This window comes from Acomys russatus, chromosome 13 (assembly GCF_903995435.1).
Source record: "Acomys russatus chromosome 13, mAcoRus1.1, whole genome shotgun sequence".
Lineage (NCBI taxonomy): Eukaryota > Metazoa > Chordata > Mammalia > Rodentia > Muridae > Acomys > Acomys russatus.
This window is the reverse complement of record NC_067149.1, coordinates 51,759,033-51,777,342: the sequence shown is the minus strand read 5'-3', so window position 1 is coordinate 51,777,342 and position 18,310 is coordinate 51,759,033. Positions and strand designations below refer to the sequence as shown.

The 18,310-nt window shown below is 43.2% G+C and overlaps 1 protein-coding gene across 1 annotated transcript in view; it reads right to left on the bottom strand.

Annotated features, from left to right (window-relative positions):
* Positions 1–18,310, bottom strand: part of LOC127197685 (anoctamin-2) — a 185,622-nt gene that overhangs the window by 93,948 nt on the left and 73,364 nt on the right. The window contains exon 4 of the mRNA XM_051155656.1: positions 7,202–7,300. Within this exon, the coding sequence (XP_051011613.1) occupies positions 7,202–7,300 (99 nt within the window). The remainder of the gene's footprint in view (positions 1–7,201; positions 7,301–18,310) is intronic.

Here is an 18,310-nt window from a genome sequence, read left to right as displayed (position 1 = left end):
TTGCCACCACAGGAGCCTCACCCACAAATAAGGGTGATTCCTCCTGCCTGAGTTCCTCTAGCTAGGGTATCAATCGTTTTCATCTGGCTTTAGAAGTAAGCTGAACATCAATTTTGTGGTCTAGACACTACCGACCTTCAGGTTGGTGTTTGTACAAGCTCACCAGATTCTCGGGCTTGAACTACTCAGTTTCATCCAGGGTGCCCAACTCACTGCCTGGAGATCTATGGATTCCACAGGCTCCATAACTAACTTACAGTGTGCCTCCTCTCTCTGTCTCTCTGTCTCTCTGTGTCTCTCTGTCTCTGTCCGTCTGTCTCTGTTGAGAAGCCAGAGGTTCTGTGTTCCCAAAAAAGTACAATCCATAAAGCAGGACAGAGACCATGAGTTGAGGGGATTGGGGATAAGACTTTGAGAAGTCAGCTAGCCAAACCAGAGTCCCTAGAGAGGCAGTGACAAGTATCTAAGAACACTTTCTAAAAATTTACAAAGTTTCGCAGAGTCAGTGCTTTCCTCCTAAGGGGCTACTCAAGATAATTAAAATGTCAGGCTTCTTTGTTATTTAATTGGAACTAGATCAGTTTGGTTTGAATTTCTCACACTTCTCATAAAATGTTGATAGCATTTGTGTGATTTCTGTGAGAGACGAGGGAAGAAGGGTCATTCTTGAATAAATGCTATTTTATAGCCAAGGACTTCAAAACATGGGCTCTATGAGGTTGACTGCATCTAACCTTTATCTTTGAGTCATTAGGTCATCAGAAATTTGCGTAAATTATTGAGCAGCAAAGCCCTCCCTGAGCTACATATTAACATCCAAAATCAATAATAAGAAATGGTCGTATACAGATCATCCTAGAGATATCTGTAATACTTGACAAACACTCCCATGTGCACAAGAGTCGGGGAAGATGGCAGAAGAGGGGGAAATGAACATAGGAGCCAAAGGTCAGAAAGGAATGGGGTAAAACAATGTCTTCTGCACATGACAGGGTCACTGCACTCATGAATTCACAGCAGCTGTGGTTGCTTGCATAAGATCAAGTCAGTCAACAGTCTAGTATGGAGGTGGAGGTGTTGACAAGACTGATTAAGGAGCTATGGATGCCTGATGGCTTCTGGGAGAGGAAAAGTCAGTTTTCTTTAAGGATGTGGTCCCCAGGAAACTAATCATATGTCAAAGCATACACACACACACACACACACACACACACACACACACCACAAATTGTACTAAATGGGTTATTAAAAGAAGGAAAGGGGACACAAAGTTGAGGTGGTAGAGAGATGGGAGTGGATCAGGGAGAATTTAAGGGTAGGAATGAGAAGGGTGAATATAATCAAAATACATTGTAGTGATTTGAATAATAATGGCCCTATAGGCTCTTATATTTGAAAGCTTAGTCACTAGAGAGTAGAACTGTTTGAAAGGATTAGAAGGATTAAAGGGGGTGGCCTTGTTAGAGGAAATGTGTTATTTTTGTTGGTGGGCTTTGAGGTTTCAAAAGCCTATGTCAGGCCCAGTGTGTGTGTGTGTGTGTGTGTGTGTGTGTGTGTGTGTGTATGTGTGTGTGTGTGTGTCTAATGCCTATGTATGGATCAGTTTGTAAAGTTCTCAGCTCATGATGATAATAGACTAAGCCTCTGAAACTGTAAGCCCCCAATAAAATGCTTTCTTTATAAGAGTTGTAACAAAGACATATATTGTATGAAATTCTCAAAGAATTAATAAAAATATTATATTTTTTAAAGAAAGAAAAGATTATCCCAGGGGTTGGGGACATGGTTGAGTAGTTAAGAGTGCTTGCTGCTCTTCTAGGGGACCCAAGGTCAGTTCCCAGAGCATGTTGCATAACACAATAGCCTGTAACTTCAGCACCAGGGTATCTGGCATCCTCCTCTGGCCTCCACAGATATTACATTCACATTACATGGCACACGTACACACACACACACACACACACACACACACACACACACACACAATTTAAAACTTTTTAAATATATAAAAAAATGTCTCTTAAAAAAAATCATTCGGGCCTCATATGTGAACTTGTGACTAAAATCCTAGTCTCTTATATGTTGTTCAGAGTCTTTAAAGAAGGCTATACTTTGGTAATAAATAAAACAAAACTGTGTCCTTCCCATGCCCATAACAGAACAGTTACTCATTCAGATGTCATGAGCCATGGTTCCTGTTGCTCTGGCTACCAGGAAGCTCAGCATGAAATTCTGTCTCACTTGCATCTCTTATCTTTATTTTCAACTTCTAGCATCTTTATTTCTCCTGCATTTCCCTTCTAGCCTCAGAATACACAGGGCTTTTTAATCTGTCTTTTTGTACAATGATCCATTTGCATGCTTTTCTTTCTCAGCCTCCAACTCAGACCTCATTTTGAGGAGAGGTCTAAAAGACACGCACCTGAGGGCAGAGCCCAGAGTAGAACTCAGGCCTTCCTTGTCACACCGATCTCACATGGCTGCTTCCCCTTGAACTGGCTCTCCCAGCTCTCCCTGCTGAGTGCTAAGTCTAACCATCTTCCCACAGGCTTTCCCAATCAAGGCACAGCAGGCCCCACACATAGACCCGTCATGTTACTAACACCCTGCTCCCTAGGAGACAGACTCCCCCACCCCAGTCCATAGCTTAATGGCCATCTGTTCTTGCCTTCCACAGACTCTGATCTGAGATGTTGGCTGCCTTGGTGATTGAATGGACTGGGCCCAGTCCCCCCACCCCCCCCCCCCCCCCCAATGCTGCCGATGCTGGCTGTGAAGGAAGAGGAAGGGAAAGAACAGTGAGGAACAAGCGCACCAAGTGCCACACCTTGTTCGGTCTGTGAAGCATCCAGCAGCTGCAACCACAGTGACGGCAGTTATCGTAAAAAAAAACGTGTAGCATTGTGCCAGACATTTCCACATACTTCTGCTCCCTACAGCAGTCCTCCACTACAGGAGGACTTGTGTTTGGGAAGTGTGTAGGTCTCTAATCCTGCTTTGCTGAAAAAGTCTCACCTGCTCAAACACTATCAGCTTAGGTGTAAAGGGCGCTCAACCTGATGTCTTTATGGGCTCCTGGAGGTAGCAAATGAGACCCCTTTAACACAAGTCAATCTGCCTGCAACAGCCACTAAAGCGCTGATGGATAGGACAAATATGGTGTCCACACATCCTAGGTTCTGTCTCCTCTTGGGCTGTGTTAATCTGATTTCATGGACAAGAACATTCTTTCTAAAAACCCTACCTCTCAGTCTGTCACATACATACATACATACATACATACATACATACATACATACATACATACACACACACACACACACACACACACACACACAGCCTTGTCTCTACTGCAGACATGGGGAATGTGAACGTCAGGGATAAAAGGGGGGAGAGTATTTACTCATGTACAGAAGCAAGTGGAGGGGAAATAAGCGTAGATGCCAACCACAGTCTAGAAGAACTATGCTTATAATAAGCAGAAGGGATATGGTACCTGCCCCCAACGTGACCCATCTCAAATCTTCCCAGTTTGTCCAGGACCAAAGGCTAGCCTTCCAACCTCCTCCTGTGTGTGCCTGTTGAGTGTCCCTCACAAAATGCAGGCCCTTCTGTTGTTGTTTTTGGAAAACAAATGTTTCCTTCCAAGAGGCCCCCTCCCAGTTAATATCTGTGCTGAGGACTCTGAATCCCTGGACACATTACAGTGGATTTGTGCAGGTTTGAGATCTCGACTTCATGACTTCCTCCACATCTTTCTGGTCTCTCTGGACCCAACTGGGTTATGATCCAAGCCATCACCGACCTGGAAGATGCTTAACTGATCCTATACCATGCCTCACTCTTCCTCCACATTCCCACCACCTACAGGATGTGGCTCTCTGCAAATGTGGCTTGTTCTCATTTTAGTCACTTTTCAAACCCATTTTTAAAAGGAATAATGCTGGCCCTCCACAGACTGTCATGTCTCATCTTCCCAGATCCACAGCTCTCCCTCACCACAGGAACTGAGCTTATCCTACCCCCAGCTTTGGGATCAGAGTCTCTGATTAATTTTTACAAACACATGTATCCTACCCAGCACTACTTATATCCCCCTCTGCTGCTTTATTCAATCCCCCCACCCCGTGAGGCCAACTAAAAGGCCCCAAATGTTGTGAATATGGAGAACAGCAGGGGCCATGTGGCTGAACCCACAGGCGGATGCCAGAATCTTCCACCTGTGTGGAGTCTGGGATGCAGAAATGCTAGGAAAAAGTGTTTTCAGTTCTCTGTACAGCCGGGAGGAGCAGTCACAACCTCACCCAGATCCCAACCCTCAATTTTCTAGGCAGTACTATACTCTGCAGATGGGGCTCCAATAGTGGCCTTCTGTCAGGGTCTGTGCATACTTCCTGTTGCCTGGAGCCCTGCTCTGAACACCCCTGGGCCTGGGCAGCTCTGTGGCCTCAAGGCTTCCAAAGGCTCCATATAGCAGGAGCTGCACCAGTGCTGGCTGCCTGGGTCAGGAAGGAAGCCGACTGTGGTACTGGGACTTGAGAACACACAGAAAATGTAGTTCAAAAAATGGACTCAATGACCAAACTCTTGCATTTCCACACCACCCAGTAAGAACCAGGGTCTTAAAATCACCTGCTAAGAAATTAAGTTGGGTGACGTTATACCTGCATCAGAGATGGGGAAACTGAGGCTCTGAAAGAGGAAGCAGCATTCTCAAATCACACAGTAAATGAGTGAAAGATCCAGGCTCCATGTCTGTTCTTGGGACTTGTCTAGAATAATGTCTAATGCCTTGAGCTGACAAAATGAAAAGGAAAGAGATGCCAAAGATGGATGCTTTGTAGCATGGCTTGGCCAGGTCAGGTCATTGTAAACCTTAAGTCCAGCCTGTACGACACATGTTAGGTTCCAAATGTGTGGGAGCTGAAGCTCAGGAGGAGACAGGTAGGTCATTTATGCAAAGCTACATTGCAAAGCTGGGAAAAGACAAACAGAAACAAGAGGGACAGGAAGCAGGGTGACTCGGAGGTTGTCTGGGCATGAGGAGTCAAGGTGGCAGCCAAACAAGAGGTGTGAAGGAATGGTTGACTGTGCAAAAAACAGAGAAGGAGAGAGCAAGGTGGGTAGTGAACAGAAAGCATGCAAGAGAAGGAAGGTTGGAAAGAGAGCCAAGAAGAAAGCCAGGCAGCACACTGGAGATGCAAAGAATGGCATGCGCTTCTTGAACGACTCTAAGTTCTCTACCAGGAGGATCGCCATGACAGATTCTGCTACCTCTCTGTCATGGCTATGGATAGCAGAGATTTGCTCACCTTCTTCCCAAAGACCACAGCAGAGATAAGAATACAAAGTAAGACATAGCAGAATGGGAAGAAGACAACATCAGCTATTCAAATAAACCAAAGGAAAAAGGGAAAGAATGTATTGGAGAAAGCGAAAGAGAAGTGAAGGGGATTGGGCAAGTTAGGATCCTTCCATAAAGAACTAGAAACTTCTACCCAAGACTGAGACATGGATTGTGTAGCTAAGAGACCAGGCATGCATCAGCTGAGAAGAATGGCATTCCAGAACAAAGATGGCACATGGATTTGTATCAGTGGTCTTAGAAATAAGAAAACTAAAACAGAGGATAAAGAACATGGTAACATGGGGAGAATATCTGTGTAAGAAGCTAGGCATGGTGCAGCACACCTGTAGTTTTAGCACTCAGGCAAATTAAGACAGGAAGTGTGCAAGTTTGAGGCCAGTTTGGGCTATAGAGAGAGACTCTCAGTGTTCCAAATAAAGGAATAAACAAAAATAAATGAACAATGAAGCAGTGTAACTATTTCAAGCATATGGCTCCTGCAAATTTGTGTTTTATCCAAAAACTTATAAATGATCCTAATTTCCATGTTTCCTTATTATCTAATGGACATTTGTTAGTCCATCTTACTAAACTGTAAGAACATAATCTACAGATTCCATTCTTCTTGTGGAGGGGTATTCCTGATGGCTCAGACACAAGCTGGCATGTGATGAGTGAGTTTTACAGGCAGTAGACTGTTGGCAGTGATGAAGGTGGCAACACAGCTAGTGATATAAGTTGGTGTTTCCAGCTCTAAGGATCTTGTCAATAGCGGGGCCGACTTGGAGAGGCGGGCACAGTGGTATGGGGAGGCAGCAGATGTGAGAGTTCTGCTCCTGACAGGGAGGTGGAAATGGTTGTTAGAGTGAGAACTGTGGTCTTTGCAAAGGTAAGTCACCATGTGTGAAACAAGTCTGTATGGGGCAGAGACAGAGACAAAGAGAGAGCTTATCAACAGACCACCACCAATGGTTACCACAACTATCACCTATGCCAGGACCCTCCCAAAAGAGACGCTGCGGATAGTCAAAAATCCTGATCCTCTCCTTTCCCCCAAAATGTCTAAGGAGAAGGAATGGGAAATATGGGAATAAATAATGCTCTTCCCTTGGGAGCAGTTTTCTGGGTTTTATTGTGTAAGGACACACAGTTGAAAAGTCACTGGGGAGAGTTTTAAGTTGTGCATACACTGTTCTAATTGAAAACTGCCTCCCATGCCGTCTAAACCATGAGGCGCCCAGCTCAACCTCCTGGGGATGGTTTTTTTTTTTTTTTTTTCCACAGCACTAGTTCCAGAACCTCATTCCATACCAGCGGAGTGAACTGAAATCTCCAGGTGAGGCATTGGCACAGGGCTTGTGAAAACATTTCCCACGCGGTTTCAATCTACTCACATGCTGACGGACCTCTTAATGTACAGAGGACCAAAAGCCACCATGTGACCACAGTAGCATGCCCAGAGCATGTTTGGTGGTGTTTTGCCTCACACCCCTGATTTAGCACAGCTTGCTGTCTGATCCCAATGCCAGGTTCACCACAGAGAAATGTCTGATGGTTCTAGACCTTCAAGAATAACAGGAAAGGGAGTGCAACAAAAAAAATGAAGATGAGATGCTTGGCTTCCCAGACAGCACAGCCCAGGTGGCAGTCTGAAAGACAGACAGAAGGACACCAGTTCTTCTCTGTCCCACCCACCTCATGGCCACATACTTAAGATCCCTGGGGAGACAACTTTGACTTCAACTCAAAAAAAAAAAAAAAAAAAAAAGCCACATCCACCTGGCCCCAATCCCAAATTATCCACATGCATCCAGCCCTCAGGAGGCCCAGAACTCAGGAGAAACAAGTGCATACTTTCTTGGTGGGGACTTTGATCTTCAAGAATTCTGCTTCCCTGGCCAGCACCTGCCATGGGGCGTGGATCCGGACAAAGACAGATCCCTGGCTTTTGCTCTGTAAGGTACAAAGGGAAAAGAAATAGAAACACTTGTAAGAACACAGCTAAAATTCTCTATTCCCAGCTTTAGAAACCCCAGACTTCTTGTTCCTTCGGTTTGGGACTTTTGTTCCCTTTAAATGTCCTTAGCCACTTTTACATGCCCTTACCCAACTTATCCATTCTGTTCCAGATGTGTCTGTGTTCCCAAAGAGGAGTGCATTGGAGACTGGGAGTTTTGTGGGGTAAATAGAACAATTTTGTTCATATATCTGAACATTACACTACTATGATTTCCATAGAAATTCCACTAATGTGGGAACAGTTGGTCAGTTAACCATTGCTGCCATTGAGTGGACAGACTTCGGTTTGTCTCCTGTCACAGGTTTTTATTATTCACTGATAAAATTCATGCTCCTGTTCTACTGTTGTGCTGGGTGGTTGCCCAAAACCACAAAGGTGACTGCTCAAGCCCTAGAGAAAGTGGCATCGACAGAGATGCAAATGTCCCACTCAAAATAATATCAAAACATCATCTATAAGCAAGGTCCGGTGTGGACCCAACATGAATCTGCATCCCAGGACAACATCGATGTCACTCAAAAGGAAAGGAGATGAAGTGATTGGAAAATTACGATAAGTCAGCAGTCTGCTTGGCCTTGGTCACCATGTCTGAAGTAAATACTTGCCAGATTGCTGCAGAGATTCACGCTCGTCTTCAAACAAAACGCAAATAATAATCAATTCCTTGAGATATTAATTTATGTTGTCACCAAAGAACAACAGAGGACTAAAGCTGAGTAATAGAATCTGACAAAGGTCCCATTATCCGTGATGCTCTTAAAATACTCTCCCACACACAAAAAAAGTCAAGATACTGTGTGCAAAGAGAAGGTGGACTGTGTTGGTGTGAATTTCTTCAACAAGTGACTACAAGAAATTACACAGAAACTTTGCACCGCAGTGGGAAGGGGCAAATGAGGTAGGAAATGTACCATTTGTGTTTGGACAAAGCCACTGAGATACAGAGTAGGATTCATGTTTTAGCACTTCCCTCTGGAAGTGTTGAGTGGAGACAGATTCCATTCACACTCGGACACCCATGCACTGTAGAGAGGGTCGTTTATTAAACAAACATATTCCATAAAAATATACTGTGTGGGGCAAGGTACGTGGGGTCATACTGAGAAGACAGGGACTCTGTGTGCACTTGATGTGTGCCGGTGTTCATTTTGAAAAACATTCCCCAGGTTCATGTACAGAGAACCACTGTGGTTCGGTGGAATGTTCTCGGGTCTTGGTTTAGGATTAAGATAACAGCAGAAGCCATTAACTCATAGCTCCGACTGTGCCCTTCCAGTGTGCCAGGCAGACAAGGAGGCACATGGAAGAGACAGCTTTCCCCACTGACTATGAAAGAGCTCACATGTTTCTGAAATAAAGACAGATATGTTACAACACTCAGGATGCAAAGAAAGGATATTCGTTATTCTTAAATAGTGACTCTAACACACTCATGGACACATGTGCATACACACACACACACACACACACACACACACACACACACACACCTTTAGTAATTCAGGTTTCCAGAATTTAATGCTTCAGGAATGAAAGATCATCATTTGAAAGACAGAAGAAGAATGAGGAATAAGCCAGAAAGGCGGGTGCTATGGTTGTCTCTATTTTACACCTGTGGAAAACAACCAAGGAAGATGCAAATATTTTACCCAGCATTACAAAAAAATTAAATGTGATAAAATAATTTTCAAAACCAATAAGTGTTTATTCTTAATGATGGTTTTTACTCTACTCCGCAGAGAGAGACGTGCATTGTTATTGGCTGAAATTACCTATAAATTAATACACAATCAAATCAGAGGCACATAAGGAATCTCATGCCAGCCCTTCCATGGACACTCAACCTTGCAGATCCCTCATGCAGTATAGTTCTGACACCATTAGGAAAGTGTCCTTCGGTAAGAAATCTCCCAGGTTTTCACTTCCGTCTTTGGTTGGAATATCCAGGAGGACTAGACAGTGTCATCGATCACTGACTGCTCTTTCTAACCGTAACTTGAGCTTTTGCTCAGTGAAACTCAAAGTAAGAAAGTGGACCATCTGCAGGGCTGCCCTCTGTAGCCCCAGCTCTCTATCGTGGTCCCAGAAAAAGACGTTGTTGATGGAAGGTGGCAAGCGGCACCATCCCTCACACTTAGATGAAATCAAGACATCGTTAATTCTAATATCTTATGCTTTGTCTTTATGTCTGAATTGAGACAAATGTCTTTTTAACTTTATTGAGACACTGTGTCTTGGGCTCGTGCCAAATGTCCACTAAGTGGGTACAGATGTTCAAAGTTTGAGAAAGGGTTGCGGGGAGCAAAGGCCAGATTCCACGGCCATGGTGGCAGACTGCTCTCTGTCCCCAGACAGTCATTCTTGTTTTCTTCATTTTTCACCGAACAGATGGTCCTCTAGGATCAAGACTATATGTCCTTTGCAGTGAGGCGTTCCCAGAATTTTGGTAATTGCCGGCCAGCATGATGAATGTGCTACAAAGCAGCTTCCAGCAGCCTTCTTCAAAGACAACAACAATAGGTACCTTTGACTCTTCATCTTCCTTTTGCATATATCCATTGCCTGGATACAGGCTCGTATCCCAGAACTTGAGGTCAAAGTCCAGACCAGTAACATATAAGTAAATAAATAAATAAATAAATAACTGACAGAGAATCTGGGTCTGGGTCTGCCCCCAAGCATCTTTACGGGAAAGACAAATGTCTGCCTTGTTCGAGTGTTAGGAGTTTAGAGGCTCCGCCCTTTGCAGCCTGGCCTTACATCAACTGAAGGGAGACTATCATTTCTCAATGAGAACGTTAATTGCCTCCAACAAAGCTTTCCGCTTTTCTGTTTTGTGTGTGTGTGTGTGTGTGTGTGTGTGTGTGTGTGTGTGTGTGTGTATGTGTGTGAATGAGAACTTGCTTGAAATGAAAGTCAAAGCTGAGATGTGGTTTTGCAGTGTGAGCAGCCAGTCCTTGTGTTCCTTTCAAGTGACAAAATATTGCTACCTTCCCGTAAAAAGAGGAACATCTGGGCTGATGGGACGGACATGTTAGCTGGTGTGCCTCATTGCTCTTCTGAAGAAGAAAACCTTGAGCCAAGCTTTGCCTCACTAACCTGCAAATCTAAACTGGGAGGTTAATGTGCATTAAGCTAGAAACCACCACCAACAATAGCAACAATGTTTCTTATTCTCCTTTGCCAGGTGCAGCCTGTTCCACCCTGTCTGGGGGACTCGGGATCTTTCCGGGCAGAGAGTAAGGAATATGAGGAACTTGGAGCTTCCGGTTCCAACAGATGAAGATTTGAACCCAGATGCTACAGCTGTGGGGACCTGAGTCAGTAAGTCACTTAACCAAGGGAGCCTCGGTTTCTCCAAAAGAATAAGGAGAGTTAAAACATTCCAGAACTTTGAGGAGTTGAGATAAAGCAGGCAAGTCTCTTCTCATGTGTCTTGTTGGAGAAAGTTCCATGAACATCATCAGCCTTTACTAAGCTCCTCGCAGACATCAGGCCTGCTTCTTAGCTGCAGGCACAGTATGCAGCTATTCTTTTATATTTCTCAAGCGCTCAGCACAGCATTACACCCAACAGTGAGTCCCCACTGGGGAGAACTGGTTTCCGTCAGATTAAAATCATGAATCAGTAATCCTGCGTCTGTTAGGCCTTGCACTTCAAAAATTATCTACAGGACTTTTAAATCATCCCTTGTGGTGTAAAGGAACTCACAGACCCAAGACAGAAAGTATCTGCAGAATTTGAGAGCGGGGTGAGAACACTTGACTCTCAGAAACCCACATGAAATTTGAGAGAAAGCATAAGACATTCACCGTTTTACCCATCCCTAAAGGAGATTAAACTTTAGCCTGAAAATGCTCTGAAACCCAACCAAACAACTAACATTAAAGTTCATGTATAATTCACTATAACATTGAATGTAGTTGACAACAGAGGAAAAAGACAGTGTAAGAAGGCCCTAATGGGGGAAAAAAAAAAAAAAAAAAAAAAGGAAGGCCCTAGTGTGTGAATCTTCTCACCGAAGGTTGTCAGTCTCTTTGAACTTGTTAGCAGTTAGTTCCCCAAGTGTGCCCACAACTAAACACAAAACGAAGATCTGGGTCCATAAAGCAAGCAAGTAAAACATAGCTTCTTAAGCTGTGGGCTGTGGACCCCATATAGTGTGGCATGAGTGAATGTGGGGGTGGCTTGATTGAATATGGGAGTTATAAAAAAATGTGTGCAGTGGTGAAAGGTTTCTGAATACACAGTGGCCAAAAATTAATTCAAAATTAAGCTCGTAATAAGTCTGAGGTATTTCTGGCAGTAGTCACCTGAGATGCATCAAGCAAATTCACCAAAGCCTTGGTTCTAAGCATACAACAAGTGCACTTTGCACCATGTTTCAGCACAAGATACAATGCCAACAGGTGCTACCCAATCCTGGTTGGTTGGTTGATTGGTTGGTTGGTTGGTTGGCTTGGTTTGATTTAAGGGGTCAGTGTTTTTCCTATATCTATACAATTTTTTGTTCTCACATAAAACAAAATGGCTTCATCATGGAAAAACAAGGAATTTTAATATTGTCCTCAGCCTATAAGGAATAAAACAATATATCTTTGGAGTGTATTATGTTAGTATATGTAATTTTAAAAATGGCTGAGTTGCCAATTTGAATTTCATTCATGAAACACTAAACAAATTTTGACTTGGAATAAAGGACAGAATGCCAATAATTTCTAAAATGGTCTTAAATATACTTCTGCTATTTTGTACCACGTGTTTATATAAAGTAATGTTCTCAACTTGATGATTATAAAAACATAATATCAACTCTGAAAAACTTTGACCCAGCCCTAAGGAGTCAGAGGCAGGTGGATCTCTGTGAGTTCGAGGCCAGCCTGGTCTACAAAGTGAATCCAGGACAGTTAAGACTACACAGAGAAACTCTGTCTCAAAAAAACCAAAAAGAAAAAAGAAAAAAACTTTGACAGTGTTTATCTACACCCTACAGTATCAAATAGCCAGCTAAGACTTAATTTTTATGTAAAAATGAATAATCATATCCATTTTATTAGTATGCAAACTTGCTTTTGTCTTCAATGAATGATAAAACTGTGTGTGTGTGTGTGTGTGTGTGTGTGTGTGTGTGTGTGTGTCTGAATGTGTAAGAAACTATGTGTGTTTGAGACTGTGTGTGTGTCTGAGGTCACATAAGTTTTCTTGAGTAAAAAGGAATCACTGGTGAAGAAAGTTTAAGGAGCCCTAATTGAAGGCACCCCACTTCCTCCTCCTCTCCGTACTCTAGCTACACAGCACTATTCATTGCTATCCAACAAGCTCCACCCAACTTCAAGCCTCAGAGCTTTGTCATCCGGACATCTTCCCACCTCAGAGGTCCCTTGTGCTTAGTCTCCTCCATGTCTAAGTTAGTCTCACCCTCGGACCCAGCCAACTCCTATGTGGGGTTCAGCTTGAGCCCCTCTTCCACAGGAGCTGTTCCTGTGGCCACGGATTATATTTCGTCTCTTGCTTTGACCTGTCTGTCCCTTTTCCTTCGTAGTTCCACACCTACCACTGAAGTCATCAAACTATTAGGTGCTGCCTTCCAGGCTAGAACTACAACTTCATGGAGACAGATTATGACTTATGGATTGCTCTTCCTTGAAGGCGCCACAGTGCCTGGCATATAGCAAATGCTCAGCAAATGCTTCCTTTGACTTCAATATACATAAATACAGACTGTTGTATTTTAGTCCCGTGACTACTCTCTGAAGACTGGCAGCCACAGTCTAGAAAGTAATGGGTGACCTTTGGCCACCACAGTACAAATCCAATTGTTTGGGTGATATAATTCAATTGCCCTTATGTGTATTTTCTGAATATTTCTCTTATGCCAACAACTAAAGTCATTCAAGTGTCCACCTGCTCTTAAGCCTTGTAAGAACCCCGAGGGGCTTTTCCATTCCTTCTGGGAACCTCTGGTTCCCATTGTGTATGCAGATCTCCATTCCCTCTCCTAGAAGCATTGGCACATACCCCAGTACTCATGAACCGCAATCTAAACTGAGCTTAAATTGTGTAGACCTGAAAACACACTGCCTCATTAATAAACACACTGTAGCATTAAGGAGAGAAGCAGGGGTACGCTGGAAAATAAAAGAGCCTTACAATGTACACATTTGGGGTATGTTTACTTGTCAAACATTAGAGGGTCATGATATATTCAATATATCCATGCTGGTGGCTCATGGACTCATGGACCCGTTTAGTCAGCTACTAAAGCGCAAACCCAGAGACATTTCAGCAGAGAGAATCCATGCAGCCACAGGGCTCTGGAGTCAGAGGGACATCCAAAGATCTCCGACAAGCCTTTGAGCAACATAGGCTGATCAGTCAAGCTTGGACATGGCTAAGTAGTAACAGAAGCAGGGTAGAAATGCATGTTTCCTAGCACTGGAGTCTTTTCACATAACCCATGAGCTCAGGCCACCCTGAACCCTTCCACTCACAAGGTATCAGTCACTGGTGATAGAAAAATAAGGCGTAGAACTAAAGTAGACATGCCCCCGCCCCAGCCACCTCTCTCCACTTCCTGGCTGCTTTTCCAGACCCCTGGTGGGAGTACTCTGATTGTTTATGTCTTCTTGTTGTTATCCAGCAATTACATGTGGCTTCACAAGACCACGTCCTCCCTCCAGAGGGACAAGAGCGAATGGGATGCAGCCCCAGCCAAACACTGGAAACTGATACTCCATGAGACTCCTTCCCCACAGTCCTGCCAAACCACCTCACTGCTGACCCCAGGGGCCTCAGCTTACTCTGGTCCCAGGCCCTTCTGTGAGCCGAGAACATCAGCTGCAGCACATCGTGACCCAAGAGTGGGGCAGCCAGAGGACGACGGGTGGGAAGAAGAACATGGAGGCAATGGAGGGGGGCAGAGGAGAGACAGGCTCTCTTAGACCCCTCTAAGAGATCACCAACCCAGGTGATCTGGGATTATCGGGGACCGAAGGTCCATGACTCCATAGTCTCTGATGGGGTTGAAGACCAGATAGTTTAGATGTTTAGGGGTTAAGATGTTTTTAGGTCTAGGTAGATATTTTAAGTTGACAGAGATAAGATATGATAAATATTGATTCTCATTCAGAATTTTATCACCATAGGAAAGATGTTTTCTACAAGGCTGCCAAATACAATTAGCCAAAATACCATGAATGTAACATTCATATAATCCCTGATTGTTTTGTGGTTTTTCTTGTTGTATGTAATTTTTTATTTATGTGTAATAATATAAATATATAGACCAAAAAAATAAAAATAAATAAAATCATTTTTAAAAGATGTAGAAATGTTAGTAATAGATATGTGCGTTATTTTGTGCTTGATTCCCAGGTGTGTAAGTGTATCAAAACACAACCAATTATATTTGAGCTATTAGCTATATACCGGTTATAATTCAATAGAACTAGGAGGAAATCATATTAAAAATGTAATATAATGCCATAAGCTCTTTCTTTGCTTAAAAAGTATTTTATTAAAGTGTTATGGTTTTCCTGTTAATTTTTTTAAACAAACAAAGCTATAGCCATCCAATTTTGACAAAGGTAGCAAAAATATATGGTGGAAGAAAGAAAGCCTATTCAACAAACAGTGCTGGCAAAATTGGATATCACCTGCAGAATAATGAAATTAGATCCATATCTTTCACCTTGTACAAAAAAAAAAAAAAAAAAAATCAATTCCAAGTGGGTCCAAGGACCTAAGCTAAAGCCCAAAAACTGAAACTGATAGAGGAAAACATAAGTCATGAGTGGGCAAAAACTTCCTAACTTCAGTAGCATAGGAATTATCCCAGAGAATCAACACATACACAGTGCCAGAGGTTACATGAAATGAACAGTTATAGAGCACAAGAAACTGTCAGAAGAGGAAACAGACAAGCCACAGAGTGGGAGGAAGTCTTTATCAGCTGTACTTCAGGCAGGAAGCTAATATCCAGAATTTGCAATGAACTGGCAATGAAAAAGGCAATGCCCATCAACAACTAAGCTAATAAAATAAGACAATTCTCAAAAGCACAAGTGGTCTATAACTACTTTAAAAATCTTCAACATCCCTAGTCATCCAGGAAATGTTATGTATATTAAATAAACATTTAATTAGATTTTTAAATTTTCATTGAAATTAATTGTTTTGTGTAATATATTATGATTAGATATTCATTATAATTAATAAATATTCAAAAGTCAATAATGATTCCACACTAGCTCAGGCTCAAATGAGATTATCAACATCTAGGTATTCTATAAACTATAAAGTGTATCATATAAAAGTGTGCATAGAATGAGACTTTTATGAGTAAACTTGAGAGCATTCCTAGGAGCCAGAACTTAGGGTGTATCCTTGTCCCTTGAACTAAAGGTATTTGCTTTTGACCAGTGTGGGAATCTCATCATGAGGGATGCCGCCACACCTAAACCCACTGAGGCAATCACCGTTCCATATAGTCCCACCCAAGTAAGGGTGAAGACAAGAGGAGATGCTCATGTGGACAATTTGTACAGTATTCCATAAGAATCTGGTGGCTAGAGGTGCTAGAAGAAAATACAGGGCCTCTCCAAATATAAGGAAATCCCATGGACCAAAGACTGGGCTTCAGGCACACATGACTGTTGCAAAGTGGAAGAGTAAAGGTCATTGATAAGTTGTGAGGGGAAACAGAGCTTCATGATGTCCATTCTAATCTGTCACAACAGAAGTATTTTTGGACAACTGACAGTGGAATCAAATGTTATAGACTCCAAACTCTCAGGGAAGTGCTCATCTTCCTGTCACTCCCACCAGGCCACTGGGAGCATATTACCATCCCACGTGATGGAAGGCACACAGAGAGTAGGGGACAGAATGTGAGACATGCAAACTACTAGTGAACAGTAAGTTCCAATTGGTCCGTGGAAATCCCAGTGGTTTCTTTTGCCTCATCCCATCTAGTTTAACATTAAAACATTTTCAAAGCTGTCCCAGATGACAAAATAAAGCCATCCTGGGGATAAGAAGTAAGTGCCACTAAGTAAGCATTATCCAATCTTGAGACATTGGGGTCCTAGTTACATCTGGGTCACTGTGCCTATCATGCAGCGAAGATAAGATAGAGCAGTTAGGCTCACAGAGGCAGGAGCACATAACATAGTCTGCTCCATCCTAGTGGGCCAGGGAGCAGAGAGGAAAACGAAGAGGGTGGGGAAGGTATAACCTTCAAATACCTTGTCCTGGTGACCTCCTCTGCTCTTTCTTAGCATCCCTCATCCTCTCTCTGTGGTCTCACATCGATTTTCATTGTGTGTACCTATTTTCATGTTCTCTTATTTGCGAACATTCAAACGTTAAAAGTCAGAATCCATGTGTGAGAGAGAACACATGATTTTTCTTACCCCCCATTTCTTTCACCAATATGGAAATTATTCCATTCAGAAAGAGAAACATTTTCAGGCACTAGAAAGCTGGTCATCTAACCCCACAAGCTTTCCTATCCTTAATTTCATGCCAATTCAACACCTGCATGATTCTTGGACCATGGTGCTCCTCCTCTCTCCGCACAGACGTCTATAAGATCTTCATATTGTCACCAGCTCCTCCAAAGACATGCCCCAGCCTTCTCTTAGTCATGACTCTCTTGTCCCCTAAGGAATATCTTCACTATTTTCTTAGATTCAATCATCCTCAACTACTTTAATTCAACAAGAATTTACTAGGCAGTAATTGAATGCTCAGAAATGCCGTAAGCATCCAGCGCATACAAAAGAGATATCTAAGCCATCATCTCATCACACAGCTTCATCTCCTTAGGGACCAGATAAGTGATGGTGAATCCATGAGGCAGGTGAAGGACACCAAAACTGGAGTGGCTGATGAAAAGGGGAACAGGGTAACTAATGGCTGCTCAATTATTTGTTGTCTCACTTTTCACCCATCAAGAGCTTCCAGATTTTTCTCTAATTATCTTCTTGTATTTCCAATGTATTATATTTTATTTTGTGTCTTTGGGTTTTTAAGTTTTGAGGGTGCTATTTTGCCCATTGGTGGTTTTTGGCTGGCTGGCTGGCTGGCTGGCTGGCTGGCTGGCTGGCTGGCTGGGCGGCTGGCTGGCTGGGCGGCTGGCTGGGCGGCTGGCTGGCTCACTGGTTTTCTTTGACAGGCCATACATGTTCAATAGAACTACAGCTTGTGATATAGGTTCAATTAGTGGAAATGGACATGTCCATCCCCTTAGCCACAGTTACAAAATATACAAAGTATACTTTGCAGCATAACCAAAGCCACACTGGCCAAGGTTTCTGAGGAAAGCAGTTTCTCTTTCTGTCAGAATCTAGGGGACACGGTAGCAAACCATCCACTTCACACATAGAAGGCCTGAGTCAGCCAAGGGGGCATTAAGTGGAGATGACGTAGACCTCACAGAAAGTGTAACAGCGAGATGATCAGAAAGGCAGAGAATGTCTTTGAGGGACAGACACCATCTGAGCTGTCACATCAAGCCTCACGAGACCACTCACTCGGCTTGCAGGCTCCCTGAGCATGCGAGCGGATTCCCTTTGCTCTCAAGCCACTGAAAGCTGTTTAACTGCAGCGCAACCAAGGCTTTTGGAACAGAGGGTCCAGAGACAGCGTTGCAGACAGTTTAGTTAGACTTTGACTACTTTATGATTTGCATATGCAAAGAGGTTGTGGATCAAATAGAAGAAACAGAGCAGATGGTGCAAAGGTGCTACGGGCAGGAGGTGGAGCCCAGCCTATCTGAAACAGGAATGTGTGGGGATCCAGAATACTGAGATGTGGCCTGTGGTGATCATACCGTCCACTGGGTTTGCGCCCCAATAACCTAACAATGGTGTCTCGATGGGTCAATTTTATACTTCCACACAGATCCATTATATCATCAATAAGACAGAGAGAGAAAGATG